This window comes from Melozone crissalis, unplaced genomic scaffold (assembly GCF_028551555.1).
Source record: "Melozone crissalis strain CALT ecotype California unplaced genomic scaffold, PUWL_Pcris_2 ptg000027l_1, whole genome shotgun sequence".
Classification (NCBI taxonomy): Eukaryota; Metazoa; Chordata; class Aves; order Passeriformes; family Passerellidae; genus Melozone; species Melozone crissalis.
Window position 1 is genome coordinate 4,090,140 of NW_026535805.1, and position 24,110 is coordinate 4,114,249.

Consider the following 24,110-nt stretch of genomic DNA (forward strand, 5'->3'; position numbering starts at 1 on the left):
TTGAAGTGTGGTGTGGGCTCTGGACAGACTTGCTGAAATAAAGGTATTATTTCCCAGGACAAGAGTTTATTTGACAAGACAAAGTTAGGATAAAAATAGTCAGCTAGTGCCCTCTTCCTAGGCTTGGCTGTAGTTACTAGGCTTTGGCTTTCTGGAATTGTAGATCTGATGCAGTTTTATATACTCCAGCAACAACTGCTGGCTGGAGAGCAATGAAAGATTTCAGCAAAATGAGCTGACAACCCCTTGTTCTAGCAGTTTTATTTTCAGAGCAGTGCTTACAAGAAAGAAAATACAATGAAGTTCTTAAGGGTGATGTGTTCTTTCTCATCATACTTTATAAACTGTGAAAAGAGGCAGGTAATTTTATTGTGCACCATATTTCCATTTTGATGCTAGAAGTTTATAGCTGCACTTTTTTCCCCCATCCTTAAAAGCACACTCTTGCCATTGATCTAAATGGAGGAGGAAAAAATCCTTTTGTTTTGTATATGGGTAGAGAAAGTTAAGTCCTGGAGTTTTTCCTCAGAAAGTGTTCCTGTCCCTCTCTTAAAAATAATTGCCAACATATTACTTACAATAGTTGTAATCCACTGGAGGTGAAGGTATGGCTGTAAGGAAATATGAGCTCTCCTCTGCAATAAATCACTTTAACTTGTAAAGGAGTGTAAAAAGCCAGAAGTTGCATAGTTCATGTCTTGTGCAAGCCTTCAAGCTCCAACACAGGTGTCAGTATTTTCTGTGCAAGACAAATTGAGCTCTATCTAGGTCTTTGGTGTGATGAATCCTCACCTGCCAGGAGCAGTGATGGACCTGCAGATTAACTGGCTGAGGGAATACCGGTGGCATTGCTGTGAAATGTACATAATTCATCACCCCATTTCTCCTCTCTCTCAGTTAAGCCACTGCAAATAAAAATGATGCAAGAAAAAAAGGAAATGTGTACCAAACCACAACAGAAAAAGTAGGGTTTTTGCTAATTTGTCAGATTAAGCAAAACTATTTGGGCAAAAGTATGTATCACAAAACTATTGCACCCATTTAAGTGTACAACAGGCATCCAGAGGGGCCAAGACCACTTTATTTACTTTACACAAATAAGATCCACACCAACACTAAAGAAAAAAATGGCCATTTCTGCACATGAGCCATCAAAAGGCATAACCTTTAAGAAACCATGGCTGCTTCCTTACCAAAAAAAAAAAAAAAGGTAATTGTAGATGTGTGGAAGCTAGGCCTACGTGTGTTTGTCATTCCAATTATAGGACAGAACTGTGTTCATACTCTACCGCTTTTCAAAGCGCTCCTGAAGGTTTCCATAACAAGGCTTTTTAAATAAAGGTTTGAAGGATTGCATAGATTCAAAGGCTCAGTGGTACTCTAATTCCTTTTTGATCTCTGAAATGTATGGATGATCTTTCCCATGTGCTACTTCCATGATAGCAATTGCCTATGAAAAGAAAAAAAAAATATTCACACAATTGATTCATATATAACACCAGGCTATAAATACTCTCTTTAGAGGTTTGAATCAGTCTGACACCTCTAGCTACTTTTTGTCCCCTTGTAGTCATAAACCCAGTAGGAAATAAAATGAAATTCAAAACTAAGTAATAAAGGTTTTATATTCAGAGAATACATCTTTGATCTTAAAGGAGCCCAAAGCACCTTTCAAAATTATATTCCTGACAAAACTACTTTGAATGCCACCAGCTCCAGGACAGAAAACTGCAAGTGCGGTGGGTAATATTCCAGCAGAGGACTTAGCCAGTATCAGAGCCAGCTCTGCTCCTACCAATTTATCCTTGAGCTGTCCCAGACATACAGGCCTAGTGCAGGAGTAATGCTGAGGCATTTCAAACTTGAGTCTGTAAACCCTCTGCTCCTTCCAGGGGCTGCCAGTGCTTTAGGAAGAAAGCAACAACTTAGGCAGAAGTGAGATCCCATAAGATTCGGACAGACACTGCTGTGCCAAACAACTCCCTGGTGTTTCACCTGCTCCAGGCCCGAGGGGGAATGCTGCAGGCAGCCAAACCCCTGACTGGCACCTTTCCTGCCCTGGAGTGTGTGCCAGGGCAAGATTTCCACTTGAGAAAAGAAGTGATAAAAGGCTACACTAGACAGGACTGAGAAGAAAGTTCACTGTAAGTCTGAGAATGGTTAAAAAGCAAGGGAGCTAAGACAGAGCAAGGAATTGCAGTATCCTGGCCCTCTGAGCATTTGGTCATTTCATCCTTGGGAAACTTTTATGCTCTTGTATTTGCTAAGCCAGTACAGCAAGGGCTTTTGGTTCCACCTCAGCAGTGAGAAATGACCCCACCCCTCCTCCTGCCTGAAAAAGAAAGGAGGACCTTCTGGATGAGCTGCCCACAAACTGACAGGGAACAATGGGCTTGCTTTTCCACTAAATCCCAAACATCAGAGGCTGGGATAACTTTGGGCAGTTCCTGTAGACAGCTTTTGGAAGTGAGTCATTAGAAAATGTTTGTGTAAGGAAACTAACTATGCCAACAAATTTACCTCACAGTTCCCTACCCCCCATCCCATGCTCCTACTGGCACAATTCCCATTTCTACTCAAGGGTTTAACATGACAGTGAAGGAAAACCTATGCCAACTTCAAACTAGGTAACAGTTAAATTTTAGAGCATATATTCTTCTAGCATCTTTCACCATGGTTGGCTGGTGCTGTTATTTGCTGGCTAAAACTTGCCAGCATCTAAAAAGCAAGAAGAAATAAATAGATTGTGACATTCCACACTGAGTCATTATATGCTACAATAGTCACGGATGCTTAAGAAACTAAAATAAATTTTTGTCCAACAACAATAGGGGAAAATAGTCAAGAAACATAGTATAGACTAATAAAAAATAGCAGAATAAAAAACTAAAGACTAAAAAAAAGGGGTGAAGAAAAATATATAACCAAAATGCTGTATTTGCCAATTTCAGCATTACCAGATGCATTGAATTCCCTTCAGCTATGTAAAAATCGATTGGTTCCAGAACAAATAACCATCAAAAGCATGCCTAGTTTAAGTTGGATATAGAAATCACAGACTTCAATGAAACACTATGTGCCTTTTATAAGAGCCAAGCATTTTTCCTGTCCTTACCCAGCAAATGAGGGGAAGATAGGGTTCTGCTTCATTTACACTAGTGCAGCTCTAGCTCAGTGAAGAACTCAGAGCAAATGTTTAAGCATAATTCTCACTCCAGCTGCTGCAGTATGAGCCCACTGTGAAAAGGCACCCAAGAGCAGACCTATCCTCCATCTCTAGAAAAACCAAATCTGAGCCAAAATTCCCGTGACCAAATATATTAACACATGGTGCATTTCCTACCACGCCAGCTCACTGACAGAGAGGCACACAGTGTTTCAATGGCTGGTGTTATTAACGGAGAAACCAGGCAGTAAATACCCTCTTCAGGGCTTTAACTCCAGCCGTCCTGTTCTTCAGCGCCATGTACAGTCTCCCTAACTTCAGCCACATGGAGGCAACATTCAGCGAGTAGGAGGGATAATGTTTACTGCAAGAGAGAAAGAAATTCAGCTTCATCAACTCTGGCAGTTTCACAGCATTTCCCCAGTTCTGTCCCCCTCTCATGGGGCAGGAAGCTGCCTCTCGGTGCCCCTGCCCATTCAGCGCTCATCCTCTCTGCCATGACTGCCAAGAGCCCGTGCCAATTGTGTCTGGGATGGGGATGCCTGTCAGCTGGGAATTGGACTGAAACTACCATATGCCTCTGAACAGCTGTCAGATGGCAATGACTTTCTGCCACTAGTTTTAATCTAGCCAGCTACAGAGAGAGCCTGCATTGTGATGAGTTTTTGGAGCCACCCTGCACCCGCAGCAGCAGCTCTGTGTGTTCCACAATGGTTGGTGGGCTGGAAAGCGAGGGGCCCTGTGCAGTGTGCAGGGCACACATGGCAGCCTGTGCTCGCACACACTGAGCGGGCACAGCCCGCCTCGGCAGAGCTGACCTGGAATGCCAGGCTCAGAGCCAGAGGAGCTGGGCAAGTCCCAGGGAAGATAAATAGTACTGAGCCCCCGGGGGGGAATGTTGGCTCCTTCTTTGTATCACTGCTCTCTGCCAAGTGATCTGTGACTTTATGTTGGCATCTGTTCCAAAGGGAGAGCTTTTCTTGCGCTCCCCCCAGCTGGCAAGAGAGTCACGTCTCAAGACGAGACTCTGGGAGATTCACGGCAGGACCAGACACAGCCGGCCTAACTGCCTGGCTCTCACCAACGGGCTTCTACTGCAAAAACAGGGAATGTGATCAGAAACAGCGTGCATAGCTCCTGCAGGGGCTGTGAGCTGCCTTGCCCCAAACAGGGCATCAGTCTGGGCATTCTCCCACGCCTCCAGCACCAGGGCAGCGGGATCAGGGACATGGGGCACCCGGAGCTCAGGAGTGGGATCAGGGACATGGAGCACTGGGAGCTCCTCTGAGCGGGATCAGGGACATGGGGCACCCGGAGCTCAGGAGTGGGATCAGGGACATGGGGCACTGGGAGCTCCTCTGAGCGGGATCAGGGACATGGGGCACCCGGAGCTCTGAGTGGGATCAGGGCCATGGGGCGCCCGGAGCTCAAGAGTGGGATCAGGGACATGGGGCACTCGGAGCTCCAAGTGGGATCAGGGACATGGGGCACCAGGAGCTCGGAGCAGGATCAGGGACATGGGGCACCTGGAGCTCAGGAGCGGGATCAGGGACATGGGGCACCCAGAGCTCCAAGCGGGATCAGGAACATGGGGCACCCGTAGCTCAGGAGTGGGATCAGGGGCATGGGGCACTGGGAGCTCTGAGCGGGATCAGGGCCATGGGGCACCCAGAGCTCTGAGTGGGATCAGGGCCATGGGGCACCAGGAGCTCTGAGTGGGATCAGGGCCATGGGGCACCCGGAGCTCTGAGTGGGATCAGGGCCATGGGGCACCCGGAGCTCCGAGCGGGATCAGGGACATGGGGCACCAGGAGCTCCGAGCGGGATCAGGGACATGGGGCACCCGGAGCTCTGAGTGGGATCAGGGACATGGGGCACCCGGAGCTCCGAGGGGGATCAGGGCCATGGGGCACCCGGAGCTCCGAGGGGGATCAGGGACATGGGGCACCCGTAGCTCAGGAGTGGGATCAGGGACATGGGGCACCCGGAGCTCTGAGTGGGATCAGGGCCATGGGGCACCCGGAGCTCTGAGTGGGATCAGGGACATGGGGCACCTGGAGCTCCAAGTGGGATCAGGGCCATGGGGCACCCGGAGCTCCGAGTGGGATCAGGGCCATGGGGCACCAGGAGCTCTGAGCGGGATCAGGGCCATGGGGCACCCGCAGCTCCGAGCGGGATCAGGGACATGGGGCACCCAGAGCTCCGAGGGGGATCAGGGACATGGGGCACCCGGAGCTCTGAGTGGGATCAGGGACATGGGGCACCAGGAGCTCTGAGTGGGATCAGGGACACGGGGCACCCGGAGCTCCGAGCGGGATCAGGGCCATGGGGCACCCGGAGCTCTGAGTGGGATCAGGGACATGGGGCACCCGGAGCTCTGAGTGGGATCAGGGCCATGGGGCACCCGCAGCTCCGAGCTCGGCTCCAGCTCCCTCTGCTGCTCGGCCCCAGCCCTGGGACTCGGCTCTGCTCTCCTGCAGCCGTGCATACCGGGCTGCTGCAGACAGAGAGCACTGGGAGACTGCGGGGGGCTGACAGCAACACAGGCTGTGCCTCCACTGCCTTGTACAAAACACTGGCTGCAGATGAAGTCTGAAGCCCTTCCTTAGTAAAAAATGATGGTATTTTAGAAACCAGCATTTATCCAGCTAAGCAGAATTATCATGGCACCCAAGGTGGCACGAAATTATTTTGAGAACCCAAAGCAAGGATTTCAAAATCAGTCCTGCTGTATATTGCAGACCACATTCTGACCATAACAGGCACTGTCCTGGCATTTAAATATTCCTTTTTGAGTAGTGGTATCATGGGTAGAATGTTTATACAATATATACTGAGAGAAGTGATTTCTGCACAAACTTGTCTTAATTGTTCATATTACTAATTAGACCATTAAAAAAAATAGTCTGTCATATTTACCTGTAGGGTCTGATAATTTTTTGCCCGTAACACAGCGCACCTTCCCAGTCCTGCACGTAGAGACAGACACCCATGGCCTGGTACATCATATGTAACATATAAACATTACTGTCCTCAAACACTGCACCCATCTTGTCCAGGCTGAGTTCACAGATCTCCAGTAATTCACTGGGGGGTAGGAAGAAGTCAAGGAATGCAATAACTTGATGGCCTCTCATTATACAATTAGCTGATAATGCCTTCAGCCACAGAGAACACAGAGACAAGTTTAATTTCTCCTGGTCACAGTATTTCTCCTGCATGTACTTCTGAAGCCCAGCAGGCAAGATTTCTAGGTCACACACCAGTGGAGCCAGGGTAAGACAAAGGATATATTTGTAGTGTTTGGCTCGCCTGAATTCCTCGATCACGTTCCTGGCATATTTGATCATGTCCTTTACTGTCTCTGCTGATGGAGGATCATTCAGCTTGCAGATTTCCAGTTTCTCTTTATCCTGAAGGAAACACAATGGACCTTACAAAGGCAGGTTCCAAGCCCTACAAATAAAAGTGCACCTGCTATACAAAATTTCTCTAATAAAAAGACGCAGATGTGAACTTAAGCTCTTCAAAGAATGAAAAAACAAAGGTAGAATGTGCACCTGCAATTTTTCTCCAAAGCCTTGGCTAGAAATCCTAGGATCCCCTGGCCTTCCAGTTCATCTGCCATTCTCTACTTCCATGAAGTGTCTTTATTTGAAAGACTGAAGAGCTTTTTGATTTTGTGTTGCAAGTGGTTTTACATAAGAAATGTCACTGCTTCCAAAAGATTAGAGTTTAAAATAAATTTAGGCTTAGTTTTAAGGGTATATCAGCTCAAGTAACTTAGGCTGACTACCAAATGATATCTCTGTGGAAAACAACATGATCTTAAATACAGAAAAGGATCCTTCAGATCTATAGACAAAACCACATTTCCATATATTTTGTTATTTCTGCTGGACAGCTCCACTTTCTATTATCTCTCTATCTAATATACTATTTCATGAGGAGCCAGCTACAATCTAGAGACAATTTTTTGCTGTTTAAGCTTCACATTGTTGTAAGATTTTTTTATTTCATTATTTAATCTGCCAGCTGAGAGAGGTACAGGGACTCCTTCCAAAACTGAAGGAGGCTGAGTGACAGGGGACTCCCAGAGTAGCACATTGCTGAAAATCACAGATGAAATCCTGGCTTCATTAAACTCAGTGGCAAATTTATCAAGGTAACTGTGGGGAAAAACAGAAATTATATGGTATCAACAGAAGGGCCTCAAGCAACAATACTGGGTACTATCTGAAAAAAAAAAAAAATCACAAAAAATTACACCATTTAGGGGAAGGAAATGGTTGTCCGGTCACTTTGGGAAACCTGGTGAAAATGGGAGGAAAAAATTATCTGGAACTTAAGGATTAGATTATGCCAGACACACTGATCTTGTCTGGAATGACAATAAACTACACAGAGCTCAATTCTTGTAGGATCTACAGTGAAAGAGGTCCAAATGGCTGCACAGGCACAGCTGTCTCAGTATCTGTTGGGTTTGGGTACCTCTTCCCTCCAAGAAGTGCTTTTCTTTAAAACACCTAACACCTTGTTGTCAGGAACACTGGACCTTCCTTTGTCCTTTGAGGGGCACCAGCTCATGTTTAATGACCACAGCTCTGGCCTGCACATCACAAGGGTCTGTGACCCAGGACCACGCTGTCCCTGAGCAGAACAGTATGAGGCTGTTGTAGAAAAGATCATTCCTCAGATCCTGCTGTGTCCCCAAACCATCCAGACATGCCATACAATGTCCCCTAGAATTGACTGAAATGTCCCACCCAGGAATTGCAGCAGCATTCTATCCCAGAAATGCCTCAAGCAAGATTTGCTTGCTAGGAGTTGGTAGAAAGCATGAAATTAAAAAAAAAAAAAAAAGAAAAAAGTTTTGAGCTAAATTTGTTTGGCCAAATAGCTTAGACACAGTATAATTATCTACTTTTAACAATGTTTTCATCTTTGCTTTGTAGTTCAGCTTTAAATAGGCCTCTACCAGGAAATTTCCTGGTGTGTCATGATTACAGTGGAAAGAATGAGTATCAGAAAGCATTCTGGACAGAAAGACCGAAAAACACACCCACCTTCCCCCATCCCCATTATCCTATTTTCCAAAATGTAATTAAGCCACATAGGATATTCCATCTCAGGACACGGGTAGGTGCCTTGACAGTCAGCAGTACATTTCCCACCAATTCCATTACCTTTTCTTTTGTAGTGCACTCCCTGCAATCACAGCTGAAGAAATAGGAGTCTCTTAACCGGTCATTTCTGTCTTCTGTGGGATACAGCAGGTCAATATAGCTGCTAAAAATCTAAAAATGGTAAAAAAACCCAAACAAACAACAGTCAGTGAGAAGCAGCATCACTAAACATATTTATTACACTTGTTCTGATATGTGCAGTATGAAAACTGCATATTCCTGCAGCTTGTGGACCCCTGCAGCCACATCACCTGCCTGCTGCCTCACATTCCAAGCCCCCTGGCAGCACCAGGAGCTGTCACTTGTGAAAGCAACCTGACAGAGAAATGTTCCTTTCCTATTTGTTATGGAATTTCCCTCAAATATTACCCTGGCCTGCACCCAGGACAGCAAGATTCAGGTGTGGATAAGGAAACTATTACAGCATAAATCTCAGGCTCCTGTCAGACTACAAAGAGAAGCTTCCTTTTCAGAAGTAAAATAATGATTTCAGGTATCCAGCCTAGGATAAATTACAGTGGCCTGGTTTTTTTGGAGGCTGGAATCTCAAATTTTTCTTTCTGAAAACCTACAAAAATTGGGGCAACAGCAGTCACTAGTAGCTTTAGAAACTTAGGACAAGACCTTTAGATCTCTGAAAAGAAGAGAGGCTCAGTGCTCCAGTTCAAGGAGAATGAATATCAGATTTACTTCAGCAGCAATATTTTAAAGCAAAGAAAACCTGCTTTTGAACATTTTAAAGGCCCTTCATATACACTATTCTTAAGTTTTCCTCTATTTCAATGGTCTTCAGAAAAGAACCCCTGCAAGTAGCTTTAATGCTGTGTTCTAAAACGAGATCTCCCCCAAGAAACACGTCCTATGCTCAGTGCAGTTGATCATTCTGCAGACCAAGGAACAGCTTTAGCTCCATTTCCTCATTTACAGTTATTTGAAATGCTTTGCTCAGTCTTTATACCTAAAGTTTCTCTTTTCTTCAAATGTAAAATTACATGTAATTTCATACAGTGCACCTTCTTCTTAAGTGTGAGTGTGTCATCTCATACTTTCCCTCACACTCCTCTCCTCCCTTCGATATTTTCAAAGCATGTGCAATGCGGGAACCACATTCACAGCAAAAAAAACCTTTAAAACGTTGCCCTGCAATGGCTACACGGAGCCTGAAGATGGAGACACAGGCTGGGAGACTGCACAGCGACCACACACAGGCACAGCTCACATTTGGAAAATTCTGAAGGGTCAGAGAAGCAAATGTGCAAAACCTGTGAGGTCCTGGAGAGATGATGAAATTTCTAAGGCAGAATTCAACCTGAAGAAGATGTCAAGCAACATCATCTACCTCTAATGATACACCTTCCCCCAAAATGCTGAAAATGTCTGGGATTCCACACCAAAATTCTGAAGCCAGAATCAGTCCTGTTGGTTACCACAATGCATTTGCAGTGAGTGCCAAAATCACAGACAGAAATCATCACTGCCAAATGGTACCAAAAGAAGTTGCTCACCTGAATCATTCATCCTTGGCTACAGCAACTAAACTCATCTTGTTCACAAGACAGATCAGGTATAATCCACAAAAATAACCTCTCTATCTTTCTTCCAGGCTGCTATTACACACCTCAGAAAACAGCAGATGTTATCAAAAATCAAATCTGAGCTTATCAGTATGAACTTTGCCAATTAAATAAACATTTACAAACGAGCCATTGAAATTCTGTGCAAACTCCATCCCCAGAGAGGATGTTCAGTATCTTCATTCCCTACAGGTATTTGAACATCCTCCCCAGCTCTATTTAACTTTTTTTGGGGTTGGTTTTTTTTTTTTTCTTTTTTTTTTAGTAAAGTGCAGCTCTACTGTTTAAACTCCCTGCCAAATCCATTATTTGACTGAGAAAGTTTCAAAGTAAACCTAGAGCCTTACTCAAATTCACAGATTTTTATTCCTCTCTGTTCAGTTTCACTCCACCTAAAACCACACATTTGCTCTTCTGTGATTTCCCAGCAAATGCCACTGAGGTGATATGACCAAGTCCCATGTTTTGTGGATCTCTGTCCAAACAGAAGTCAGAGGATTTATCTGTACCCATTTACCTTGTTTATTCTGGCTTCAATTTCAACACATTACTATTATACTGGGAACTATTATAGCAGTAATAATTTGCTTTGATCTTGGAATTTCAAAGCACCAGCCAAACATCAGTAAACTCAGCCTCATTTTACAGATGGGTAAACTGAGAGTGAGGCTGGCAGATACACAGTGACTGCTGCAGGTGCCCTTCCCATTAGCAAAAATTAGGGTAGTGCCTCCAGATCCCTTCAGTCCTCCAGAGCCACCCTAATTTTTCCAAAGCACCATCTTACATTTCGCTGAGAAGCAAGAGATCCTTCCTTCCTGTTGTTAAATTGCCATCTAACTGAAATGATCCCTGAGAAGCAGAATGAATCCTGTTGGGCTGCAGGAGAACAGAGCACATTCAAACACCACATTTACCTCCTCTCCAGGCTCAATCTCTCTGACAGCTCTGACTTCAGCCAAGGTTCCCTTGTAAGTCACAATCACATTTGGGCAACAGCTATGGTTCATCAATGCAACACTGTAAAAGTAGAAAAGTAAATGTTTTCCCCAACCACCAACACAAGTAACACATAAAAAGTTAAGCACCACTTCACAAAATAAATAGGTCTGAAAGATTGAGTCAGTCTGTCTCTCTAAGCTGTTTTTATTCTGAGGCTTAACATGAAGGTAACCTTGGGAAAATCTCTTGTACTGTTATTTATTCTAATGATATGGAGAATGGCTCTGCTAATGAATCATTACAATTTTTAAATCCTATTATTGCAGAACTAGGCAAGTTATTATTTTCCCCTTCTTACAGTGCTACAGGAAAGCTGACAGTTATGTTCATTCAGCTTCACTATCAACATGACAGACAGACTATTTTCCTCAGAGGAGAAAGAAAAACATGTTAAACCTAAAAGGAAACACGTAAATACAGGAAAACAAAAGTCTTCACTGCACTGAAAGTTGAGATGGATGTTAAAATTTTAGCAGGCTTCTATTCAAATGTAAACTGCCTCCATGTTTGAAGTGGGAGGGAGGACATCTCTGTCTGTTATACAAGCACATGACTTGGACACAAAACCTGGATGGATAGAGAAAAGTAAGCCTTTTATTACCAAGTCTGGAAAAAGTGCAGTTCCCTGTTTATCTGAGATAATTTTTTTAAATTTTAATTCTTTCTCTTCCAATCCAGCAAAATAACAACTGTCTCTTCAGTATTTTCAGCTCACGGGCATAACTGTTAAGTAGGAAAGATCTGACTCTTGTATCCTGAGCATTTACAAAATGATGGTGCTGGACATTTTTCCAGAACATCCTAGATCAATGCTCTCCTCTTCCCACAATGACTCTGATCCTGGGCATTTCAAGGCATTAATTTCCAATCTGCAGATCAGGGATATGAACATCAGACAGACCTGCCTGAAGAAGAAGCATAATCTGTGGAGCAAGGACTAGCTACTACTGCTTGTCTGCAGCACTTGGCAAAATCACATCCAGCTTTGAGTGGGCATCTGTGAGTTTCAGGTTACTTTGACACAGATAAGCTACGAGTAATCCAAGCCTCACCAGGAAGTCAAACTAAGCCTCAGTGCTAATACCTTCATACAGGCTGTGCAAAGATCAGGGGCAGAAAATACCCTCCTCTGCCACAATATTAAATGGGACGGACAGATTTAAAAATGCAAGAAATGTTTTTTGGCCCTGAAGAAAGCTGTAGTTCCCCATTCACAAACTGCAGTTGACATTTAGCATCTGCAGTTTACTTGTAAAGCTAAGAAGCTTGTACATATTTTTCTTCCACTGTCATAGCAAGAAGGCTCAAAGAAGCTGTGAAAGGGATTTACTATTTGCCAAGGAACAAAGGTAGAAGGATATTGTTCAGAGAGCACCAGGAGAAGGATTGTACCCAGCCAAAACAGAGCAAGTCATCTGCAATCCTTTTCATTTGGCTTTGATCATTACTTAATGTCTCTGTCCAGAACCTACTACCCAAGTAAATGTTTTTTACCAACCTGAATATAGTTCACAATCTACGTTCCAAAACAAATTATATGTGCAATTTTACCAAAATTACTGGATTTTTAAGAAAAACTGCTGCAAATAATTTGCCACATTTTACTTGTCAATTAAAGATCTTAAAAACAAGATAAATTAATTATTTTGGTAGATATCTACTTCTATTTGTCCTTAAATAAATTAATTTTATCTTTTTAAATATTAAAACCAACCTACTCAGGAAATATGGCTGATCCCAAATGAGAGAGTTCTTCATCTTCAATTGTGAAGCCATTACAGTTAACCTAAGAAAAAAGAGAAAGGTGATGGATCAGCTTCTGGTCATCTGAGTACTCCCTATGTACTTACATATCACATTCTCACACATCAAACACAATTGCAGAAATTTGGTGACAATTTTCATCCACCTCCCCAGGACTCACAGGGAGCTCCATGACATCCCGACAAGCGAAGTGAGGACAAAGTCTCACTCCAAAGGGACACTAAAGAACTGACAGTCCAACACTTGCACCTGCTCAGGACACACCTAGTGAATTGCTCCTTAGAGGGCCAACCAAGAGAAGTGGGGCTCACAAAGAGCACCCAAAACCTCACCCCAGCACAGGCCAAGGAGACCTCATTTGACCATGACAAGGAAAGGGCCAAAGCAGAACTACACGTGCAAGGAGCAGTGTGGGAGAGAAGGGCAGCCAACTCAGCCAGACTGAGGCAGTGCAGAGCTTTGATGGAGCACATGTCACAGGGACCTGCCTCAAGGGCCCTGTCATCAAAGCCTGCACGCATCAGCTACAGCTGAAGCACATGTGAAAACAACAAAAGCACTGAGAAAGACTTGAACCTCATAAAGACATAGAATAGGAGGGGACAGAAGTATGAGAGGAAGTGTATTCCTAATTTAAGCGGACACAGGATCAAAAGAACTTGTTCACAAAACTCTCTTATAGAATAGATTCAAGCAGGTTTTAAAACCTTCTCACTTTTGTTCTCATCTAAGTCAAAGGAATCTTACAGAAGTTTCAGCTTTTTCATGTGGTTTGTATTACTTTAAGTGGCCAAAATGCACCTCAGTCAAGTACTTTATTCCACTTCCACTTCAAATCCCACACATACTGACACAAAGAGAACCCTCTCCACATTCACCACTATCTCCCCACAAACATGAAAAAAGCACCAGTAACACACTGAAACAACCACTCACTAAAACAACATGGCCACGTCCAGTTAAAGCTACAAAGGGCACAAGAACCGTCAATCAAGTGCAGTATTTGTTTAGGAAAGGGTAAGAGCTGACACAAAATACTACCAGCAATAATCACAGAACCATTGAATGGTTTGGGTTGGAAGGGACTGTAAAGATCAAGTTCCAATCTCTTGTTTTTTCTCCAATCCTCAGAGGCAGGGACATCTTCCAGTAGACCAGGTTGCTCATCAGGCAAAGTGATATGCCTCACAAGCTAGAATGCAGCCTGGACTGGCTTTTAGAAACACACAAATACCAAATACCAAAAGAATTCTATTCCACTCCTCAGGTAAGAACTGTTCAGGGTGAGTTCACAATTAAGGCAAGTATCCTGATGCACTCATCAGTATCTCTGCTATTTTTGCTTGATCTTTATCCTGTTATTTTTAGCAATATAGCACCCAAAGGTTCCCAGTCTCTCAAGATGGCAGGATGCTGCACTCGCCAATGTAAGAGCATACCAGAACCAAAACCAAAATGTAATTGCTGAATGCTAAAACAATAGAAGGGAAAGATAATATCAACAGCAAGTAAGAACATAAGGATACAAAGGCTGACAAAGAACAGCTTGATGGTTCTGAATCACAGGGAAATATTTAAAAATACATAGTGAGTTATCATCAACTCGCCTCCACTAAGCCAGAGACAACACACTTCATGGAAGTATCATATCAGAAATGACAAAAGAGAAATTATTAGAAGGGATGAGATAACACTGGTTTCACCAGATGAACGCATGACTAAAAACAGGCAAAGTGGAGGGAGTGAAGAGACAACAGCAATAAAAGTGGAGTTCAAGGTTGTTTCCAATGGTGGAAAAGAGAATGTGCAAAGGGAGGCACAAAAAGCAAGGTCTTCAAGAAAAGGCTGAGATGCTGGAACTCGAGGCAAGACAGAAACTGTTCAAAGAGTATGAAAGGTGAGACTGAGGAAGAAAAGCTCCAGCCTCAAGAGCTATATTCCATAGGGACAAAAGAGAATAGAATGATGCCAACAGCTGGTGAACACAGCAGTGAAAGGCAAGGACTTTGGGCAAAAGAATTCTATTCCACTCAAAAGGAGCACTTACACTTTAGCTGTGTAGGGAACAGCATCAGGCAAAGTTCACTAAAAGCAATGAGGAGTCAGAGGTGTTTGAGTCCCAATGACTGCCCTGAACCACAGGAGAAACAATGGGGAATGGAGAAGCAAGACAGACCACATGAGGCCAAAGTAAGTGTTGTAGGAAACAAAGCAGCATCATATCCATACTACTGGTTTTGGGTCAAGTGAACTAATTATTAGGAAACATGTTTGCACAGCTCAGGTACAAGCATGCCTCCCATTCTTCTGGAAAGATTTATCCTGGGACTAACACCTCAGGAGGCTGCATCCTGTAAGACATCTCTAAGAAGTATCCAGATGAATTCTGGAGATTTTAGTTCAAAAAATTCTAATGTCCACAGTGGCAGAGATCATCACCTGATGATCAGGATGAGCTCAAGATAACACCTACGGGTGACATCCATAGAGAAGACTGGATGGAATATGAGATCATGGAGCCAGCAGCTCTCAGAAGTCAGGTAAAGTACCACAAATCTGGTGGAGCTGCTCTTGGACAGGACATGAAACAAAAGTCATTATAGCCAAAATACTGAAATCTTTGGGGTATTCTGGCTACATTCTAACAAAAATATTCTGAAATACCACAAGAAACTGGTCTACTAACATCTTCAAAGTATCCCTCTAATAAATATAAATTTTAAAGTCTTCAAAAGAGAAAAAAACCCTCATCATTGAAAGGAAATGTGTAATTAAAAACAACACAAGGGATGATAAGCAGATGCTAAACATCCTAAAGAATCACTACCCTACAGAATAAGAGTACCACTGTAGTAAGGAAATAGTAACTGTGCCTCCTTGTTGGTAGATGCCCAGCTCTAAAAAACAGGATATTTCCAACTCAGTTTTCATCACAGAAGTCAACATTTGCCCCCATCTCAAGATATTATTTTACTCAGAAACCTAAGTACAAAAGTAGCTCATATTGAAGCAAAAGAGGGAAAAGAAGAAAATGGATCTTTCAGTATTCCACCGGTGTATTATTCCATCCACTACAATACATCCAATTCAGATGCATATGAAAAGTAGGTGAGAAAAAAGAAGTGACATATAAGAAGTTATCTAACAAGACATCCTGTCTTTCCTTCATCTCTCCAGATGGCCAACCACCTGACTACATTTAAAAGCCACACAGCAGATAAAAGTTTTAGGCTGCGCTTTCTGCAGCTCTTTCTACGTCTCTGAAGTTTACTCCCTGTGAAGGTCAAACACAATGATGACCTGACCAGCAAGGATTTCCACAGGTTTGAAGCCTGAATGAAGGATTTGCCTCTGCAGGGTCTCAGGCCAGCAGCCTTCCATGTTAGTTCAACAACAGCCACACTATGTTTGGCCCACAAGGAGCTTAACTTTGGCAGGGTTTATTAAAGGCTGTTTCCCCTTTTCTTCAGTGTTTGAGAAGCAGCTCATGGACAGTCTGCAGGCAAGAGCCTCTCCCCTTGGGATGGAAGTGGGGCACATCCAGCCACTACTGCTCAATGAAGCAGATCTCCATCTGTCCCTAAGATAAGCAAAGAGCTACCATTTCCATTGCCATTTACATCCTCCCCCTTTCAGGAAGGCTAAACTCCTAAGCACCATCCACCTAAGCAGGCTGTGTTCTAGCCAACTTACTTGTGCAAAGAGAACTACAAGGGCAGCATTGTCAGGGTAGTCCAAGTGCTTTGAGTAAAAGTGATGCAGAGCAGCAATGTCGTTCTGAATCAGCTCTCTCTTTTCATTGTCTAGTTTGTCAAGGTCTGTGGACAAAAAATACATTTCATTTCAGTAACAGGAACACCCCTCCAGGTAGCCTTAGGTTAGAAGAGGCCCAGACTTTAACAGAAACCCCTGAAGGACAAGCTGCTTGGAAGTACTGCAAGAAGCACCTGCTCTTCCACAAACATAATGTTGCCTCTGCTAAAGCCACACGTGCACTACAAGAACACAAAATCACAAAATCACCAGGTTGGAAGAGACCTACAAGATCACCGAGTCCAGCACATGCCCAACATGAAGGATTAAAAAGCATTTTCTGACATCTTTAGGTTAGCAGATAATTGGACACAGACTCCCTCCTTGGGAGAAGGGCCGTAGTCTTTAGAGCACATTTGTTAACTCCAGCAGTCAGCCCAGCAGCCCTGGCCCTCTGGAAGCCTTCCAGCTGGGGACAGCTGTCCTCAGCTGTGTGACACCACCTCACCAGCTACACATGGTCCCACCCACTGTGGCATGAGCTCACACTGAACATCACCCACCTGGAAGCATGCTTTATGTAAGGAAACTTTCTCATCCAGACAGCACAACCAGCCCAAACTGCTGCTAAGGCTGTTTATCCCTGCTGCTTTTATAGGATGTGCTCTTTCCTAGCACAGAAGCCCCAAATCTCTGTGGCCAAACGTGGTAGGGATCTAGCAACAGCACTGGGGCTGGCTACAGGGGCTCCCTTTGCAGCAAGAGCAGGATAACATGAGGGTGATTGCCCAGGAATGCAATCCACCTGACCTATTGCAGCTACCTGCTCAGGAGGCAGCAAACAGTGCCACAGAGTGCCCACATCCCCATGGGCTGGGGGTGACCACCAACAGAGATGTGTTTAGACACCTACTAACAGGAGACAGCAGGAACATCAGTGGAAATGTCCTGGCACACCTGCCAACTGTATTCCATTCTGGGTTTCTCCAGAGATTAACCCTCAGGCCCACGACAAGTTCTAGCCAAAGCCATGGCCACTGAACCTTTCCTTACCTGGTCCATGCAGAGTAAGCTAGAGGATCAGCCATAGGCTCCTGGTCCCCTCTCTCTCCCCTCAAGAGCAGAATGTTTGGAAGTTTTTTCCTAATCCACTCTCTCACACTGGCAGTTTTACTAATTCTCTCCTGCTCTCTCCAACTCAAAATAATAATGGAGAGAAAAGGCTGCACACAACAGTCAAAGAAGGAGGAAATTATTTGTAAGAGCAGATGTGAATGATGGGGGAATCACAAAAAACACTAAGGAAAATGAAAAAATGAAATGGGACTACTTGATGAGAATGAAGACAAATCAGAAATAAGAAATTCTGAGCTTCCAACTGAGAGCCAGGTGCCTTTTCCTGTCCTGTGTATGGTGTTGCAAAGCATAAGACAACTGATAAAGGTGTGCTAAGCAGTGAGGTGAGTCAAAAAGCAGCAGGAACAGGGGTGCTTGCTAACAAAACAAAGGCTTCTAGAGGACAAATAGGACACCGCAACAGAAAAAAACATTTCAGCCTTTTATCTCTCAAATTAATAAATTACTGAATACAAGCTTCAATGCAGAAGAATACACAGAAACTTGCCCATTCTCCTCAACCTCAATCCTGCCAACTTACCTGTAGAACTATCCTTGCCATAGGCAAAGTTAAATGTAGGCATTTTTCCCCCTTGTTCCCCCGGTTGTCCCAAGAGCAATGACAGGAGCTTTTGTTCAGGAAGCAAAGAAGACAACTGTGCTTGGTTACCCTGCTACCTCAAGTCCTAGCAATGAGTACATTCATTCAACATTTTGCAAAAGGTTTTGGAAGCCATCAGGGTGAGAAATGTGAACACACAACCCATTGCCCCTGTGTATATTATGCTCAGCACCAAGACAGAAAACAACAGGCTGGTGAAAACTGTGCCAGGATGGGCACTAATGGTCAGTTTCTAACTCGGCCTTACTGGATGTAAACAGCAGCCTTCCAGTTAAAACAACCCACTGCCTTATCTCCTTCTTTGGATTATTTTAGAGCATTTAGGACATGGAATCATATATAACATGTCAGATTTGACTGGCAGTGACAGATACTGAAGCACAGTCCAGAGGGTTCTGCAATTAGCCCCTTAGTCACTGTCACCATCAAGCAACTGTGCTGTCTCTGATTTTGTGCCTCCTGGTAACAAATACCAGCTATTTTAATTTTGCAACATTACAATTCTCAAAAGACACTAGAACACCAGAGAAGCAAGAGATGGATGTATACTACATAATTAACTCTGTCTAGGTTTTCATCCTTGTTTCACAGCTCCCACAAACAGCCAAGGAAAAAAAAAAAGAAAGAAGAAAATGAAGAACCTCCATTCTCTTTGTTTACTCCTTTCCTCAGGAGCAGGATGTTCTGAAAGGTGTTGATGGAGGGGAGCCATGGGGAAACAAATCATTAATATAGTTAAGTCAAAACCTCTGTTTACCTGCAAGCCTTTTTTACTTACGTGATTCAAACTCTCTTACAGCAAGCAGCTTCTCTGACTGTGTTCTTTCAGGGTGAGTTTTCTAACAACAAGGGGAAAAAAAGGGAAAATATTTTAATGTTTCACTTCAGCAGTTTTGTGTACTCATTCAGAATTTGGAAACTCCTACCTACCCACAGTCTGTGGAATTTATAAGAGTCAATGAACAGCAATGAGTTAAATTGACTGCCCTAACTAAAGGCATAGAAATATTCTCTCCACACGAAATTAGGCAGCCAAAGATGAATTCCTCTCAAATTTATATACATAAACTGAACAGTATTTTAAATATGTCATTTGCTTTGTTCTAGACACCCAGAAAGCTGCTAACAATAGCAAGCAGGCAGAAGACAGGCTTTGCTTTGAGGAAAGTGAATAAACTGACTGTTGACAGAGTTCAAAAGCAATGCTCCACTGCTGGCCTAAGGCCACTTCTTTGTAATCTTGGCCATTAAATATGGCTTTGCAGGTGGCCCAGCAGCTGAGGTTCAGGGACTATGGTTTGCATATTTAGCTTTTATATGACATGTAGGGTTCTCCCCCCTCCCTGTAAGCGATGAAAGCAAAAATTTACTCCAATGACTTTTTGTCATTAAACATTGGATTTTGTTTGTGGATCACCCCCAAACGGCTTTAATTAAGTCACACACGTGTACATTCATGCACACACATCTACACACACAGCAAGGATGCAGCTACCTTCCCAGCAGGCCACCTAAATCCTCCCTACATACAGTATCCAGGTTGCCCTTGTCACATAAGCAGACCTCAATCATAAAAATATGCTTCAAAGAGGATTTGTTTTTGCAGAGAGAGTTTAGAGCTATATTAAGACACACAGCACAATAACCTTGAAACTCATGAATCCCATCCCATCCCTGTAAGCACTTGTGTTATCCACAGAGTTAAGGAACACTCAAATGGAGGTTGACATTGCAATCTTCTTTCCTTACTCACAAGATTTTTTTTTCCCAAACACAAAGGGTCTGAGATTTCTCTCTCAAACTCTGGTTTTCACCAGCTAACTCAGAATCATAAATGTTTATACCTGAATACCTCAGAGGTGTTTTGACTAATAAACATACTGAGAGTTATATGCTACACAATGCTGTGCAACAGTAGCTGAAAAATACTACAACAGACAACTGCTTCATAAAGGTATCAGTGCCTGCAGCCAGATAACTCCAGAAGCATTTCTTGGAATTAAACCCAAATAGCAAATCTTATTGTTCTTTCTTTTTATCAGTGTGGTCTTGGTGCTTGCCCACATGTGTAAGCAAGAGCTCAAATCTACCAGAACAGAGGCTGAAACACCGATGTGAAACCATCAGTAAATATTCCCAGGCTCTGTTCAGCAGCACCTTGGCCTCAGGTTACAGCTGAAGACCTCACTAGCCTTTCTCTAGCTCCCCACAAAAGTCTTCAGCTGGACCATGCTGGCCCTGACCCTGCTACAGTGGTGTGCTGGTCAGTGCATTCAGCTGCTCGAGCTCTGTGTCACACCTGTCTGTACACAGGAAACTCGTGTCTGTGTGTCCGTGTGTGTGCTCTGCAGGGACAGTTACTGTCGGTCAATTTTCATTTTCCTGCCTCTCCCGGCACCCAGAGCAGGAGCAAACCTCCCAGGCCAAGCCTTGCCTTCTGCTCACCTGTTTGGCAAGGATCCTTGCTGTTAGCCTCACAGTCTCTGAGGGTTGCCAGTTCTGCCCAAAAGTGCACATGGAGGCACATTCCAGCTTGTGCATTGGCCAGTCTTCCTTCTGAAAACAGAGGAAAAAATAATTTAAAAAAAAGAAAAAAATGGAGATAAACTTATGAAAAAGGGGATGAAGCAAGTCCTGCCAGATCCTAGAGGTCAAGTGAAATGTGTTTCCTTTAAAAAAGAAGGTGACGTTCAGTGAATGGGAACAAAAGCTTGAGTCACATTTAAGGGGCAGAGCTATCCTGCTTTTTCCCAAACAAATCCATAAGGGATGAGCTGAGGTCAGAACATCTTCATTTGCTCAACGGAAAAAAGTATTAAATGACAGAGGAGCAAACAGACAACATGATTTATAAATCACCAGTTCTTATTGTTCAGATCAAGCATGTGAGGACGCAGTAGGTCTGAGCTTGATGACTTTATTGGGTTCATTTCCATTTAATACCTTGGCCCCTCACTATGAGGTGACCCTGCTGTAATCAGGAGTAATGTGTCTGAAGTCAATGGATTCACAATCACTAACAAACATTTGACTGTAAGGTCAAACACAAGCATTCTGATGGAATTATCAGATTTTTTTTCCTTAAATGTTGAAGAATAAAAATACAGCTAGACAATGAAAAAACACTAGTACAGACAAACATTTTAGTTAAATGTATAGAATATCGTTTAGGTAATGCATAGCATATTCCTAGCTCAACAGACAGTAACAACACACAGGAGTGATGGCAAAAGGCACACACTGGCTTTTGTCACTCAACAAATTTCACCCGAGGCCACAGAATCTTCCAAACAACAGCACAGAATCACATATAAACAATCTGCACTAGCCCAGGCTGTCCTCAGACTGCATCAAATTTCATTTTATTAATTCATTTAAACATGGAAATATTCGAGCAATGCAGTTATTTATTGCTATATCTCATCCCAAACACACATTTATAACACTATATTAGAACAGATCTATAGTTTTCTGTCTGCTTAGAAAGCATCAAATTTTGCTTTCATACCAGATTGAAACTGGTGGAAAACACGAGAAGAGAAAAATACAACAAACCCTACAAATCTGTAAGTGAAAACTTGAAAAACTTTTAGCACCTTCCAGAATGTTCTGAAATCCCATTACTGTGATTCACTCAGTATGGCAGACCCTGAGTTGGCCCACTCAGACCCAGTTTTTAAAAAACCCAACAATAATTAAATCATTTATTAATTAAAAAATAAATAATTACTATTTTAGATAATTAATAGTCATTTAAAAGTTCCAACAATACGGCTTATCATAGTGACTGAGTGGCACAGAAGGAACAATTTCCCTCAGCTGCCTAACCACTAAAGGCAAGAGCTGTTTGGAAGACCAGGGAGACACACTGGAGGTTGTCTGAAGCATCTACACAGGACTGGTAGAGATGCCACAGGTCTGCTGGGAGATGGATTCCTTGTGGGAACTACACACAGCACCCCAAAGCAGGGAACACTCCGGGGAATCAGGACCCTCAGTGCCTCCTGCCTCGGCTGCTCAGCTTATTTGCAGGTTTTGCAGACCAAAACAAAAGCCAAAATTACTCATTTCAGAGTTACTACACCAAAATTTCTTCCACTGAAAACAGTTATTTTAAGTGTGCCGGGCACAGACAGCTTTAGGAGGTTATTTTATTAGGAAAAGAAAGGTCAGCACCTGCCCTGGCCTTGGGTACGGTTTGAAGCAGTGCAACACTGCAAGGGTATTCAAGCCCCTCACAATGTCAACTTTGCTGTCCTCAATATCCCTGTATGGTACTTCCAAAAAAACCTACATACAGCCTGCTTGAAATAAGCTCCAGTGTAAATATTCTAAGAGGATGTGGCAATACAGACCAGAACCAAAATAGTATATTACACTGTAATCATGTCATGTGAAATTACACTCTCAACTCTCCTACAGCTGTCACACTACAAAATGACCCCAGAGAGACCCATTTCCCATGTATGCCCCAAAATCTTTTCTGGAAAATTCCTGACAGCCTTTGCTTAGGAATCTACAGGCTAAAGGCTAAAAAGACACAGAGGGAAATCTCATTTCTCACCTCTTCTTGCTTACCCTGGACACCCACTAACTTTAGCATGCTTGTTCAAAAAGTGAAGGCACTGAACCTGAAGCTTTGCAGGACTCTCATCCATACACACCCATTAAATAAACAGGAGAAATTATCTGATAAAACAAAAAATCAAAATGCAAAATCACGTGCCTGTCTTGAAGCAGTGTTTTTTAAAAAAAAAAATCCATTTGTCCCTTTATTCTTTACACATCGTTAATTAAAATCTTTCCCCAGGCAGAATCACACTGAGTTATATGAACTAGTAGGGAGGTTAAAGGGACAAGATATGGCTGAATTGTGCAAAATGAGATAAAAGCCTGAAACACCACAAAAAAAAAGAGAGTTCTGATGACTGAGTAATATCTGGGATAGAAGCACCATGACAGCAGCTTTCCCTGCGATCACAGCAGGATTGTATTTTGCATTCTTTTCCACGTTTTCCTCCAGGTAGTTTGAATTATAACAAGTAGCATTGTTCTAGCTGAATCCCTAATGCTACATTAATGATATTTTCTTCCTATTATCATTACATCCACAATATTTTCCCCTTCATTTAGGAGTGACAACATTTTTGGAAGGGAAGTTCTTTAAACTTTATGCCTTTTACATCAAAGCACATGGGAACACTCCTCTTCACCAAGTTCTTCAAAAAGATTCTGCCATCCAGGACTACTGGATTGATTCCCAGAACACTGTCTTATACCTCACTGGAGGAGAAAAACAACAAGTGACAAAATATAATATTAAAAAAAACAAAACTCTAGTCCAAACAAATGTCCTCATACCCCCTATTTCACATAGGCTTTTTCAATACTAAATAAAAAGTTCTATTTCGTTCAATTGAAAGGAAACACACATAAATAGCAGAGAGAAATGATGGGCAAGCCAGTGCACGGGTAAAGCTCACTTCTTCAGAATCTTAAGGCCCAATTGTGATCAAATGGCATCCAACTCCTTAACTGAATTCCAGTGAGGCAACTTCTGATGTCTGATATTAATTGGTAAAGTTCTCTGATACAGCCTTTCACCAAGCAGTGAAGGCAGAAGTTTTATTTATCTTCACAGCCATCCCTCCCCATCATCATTTACCAAGCACTGGGCTATAGAGGTTATTTGACTGAGGGCAAACATTTAACATGTTCACAGGAGACATTTACCAAAGAAAAATACACTGGGAAAGTTTTTTATAGGGGGGAGAAACATCCAACACAATCTTGCAGTGTCAAAATCCTTTTGTGCAGAATCATCAAAGCAAAAAATTTTGTATTTTTTTCTACATCTTAACAAAGAGGAGCAGGCAATTTCTACAAGGTCCCATTTAAAACACACCTGCTTAATCCTAATTACAGGT

General features: G+C 43.0%; 1 protein-coding gene across 1 annotated transcript in view; it reads right to left on the reverse strand.

Moving 5' to 3' along the window:
* Positions 1–246: 246 nt before the first annotated feature.
* SMYD2 (SET and MYND domain containing 2) overlaps positions 247–24,110 on the reverse strand; it is a 30,248-nt gene continuing 6,384 nt past the window's right edge. Inside the window, exons 3-12 of the mRNA XM_054279985.1 lie at positions 20,629–20,739; positions 18,962–19,022; positions 16,386–16,510; positions 12,647–12,714; positions 10,844–10,946; positions 8,353–8,463; positions 6,459–6,579; positions 6,086–6,260; positions 3,422–3,530; positions 247–1,450 (exon numbers count right to left, since the gene is read on the reverse strand). Coding sequence (XP_054135960.1) covers positions 1,370–1,450; positions 3,422–3,530; positions 6,086–6,260; positions 6,459–6,579; positions 8,353–8,463; positions 10,844–10,946; positions 12,647–12,714; positions 16,386–16,510; positions 18,962–19,022; positions 20,629–20,739 — 1,065 coding nt within the window. The 3' untranslated portion in view covers positions 247–1,369. The remainder of the gene's footprint in view (positions 1,451–3,421; positions 3,531–6,085; positions 6,261–6,458; positions 6,580–8,352; positions 8,464–10,843; positions 10,947–12,646; positions 12,715–16,385; positions 16,511–18,961; positions 19,023–20,628; positions 20,740–24,110) is intronic.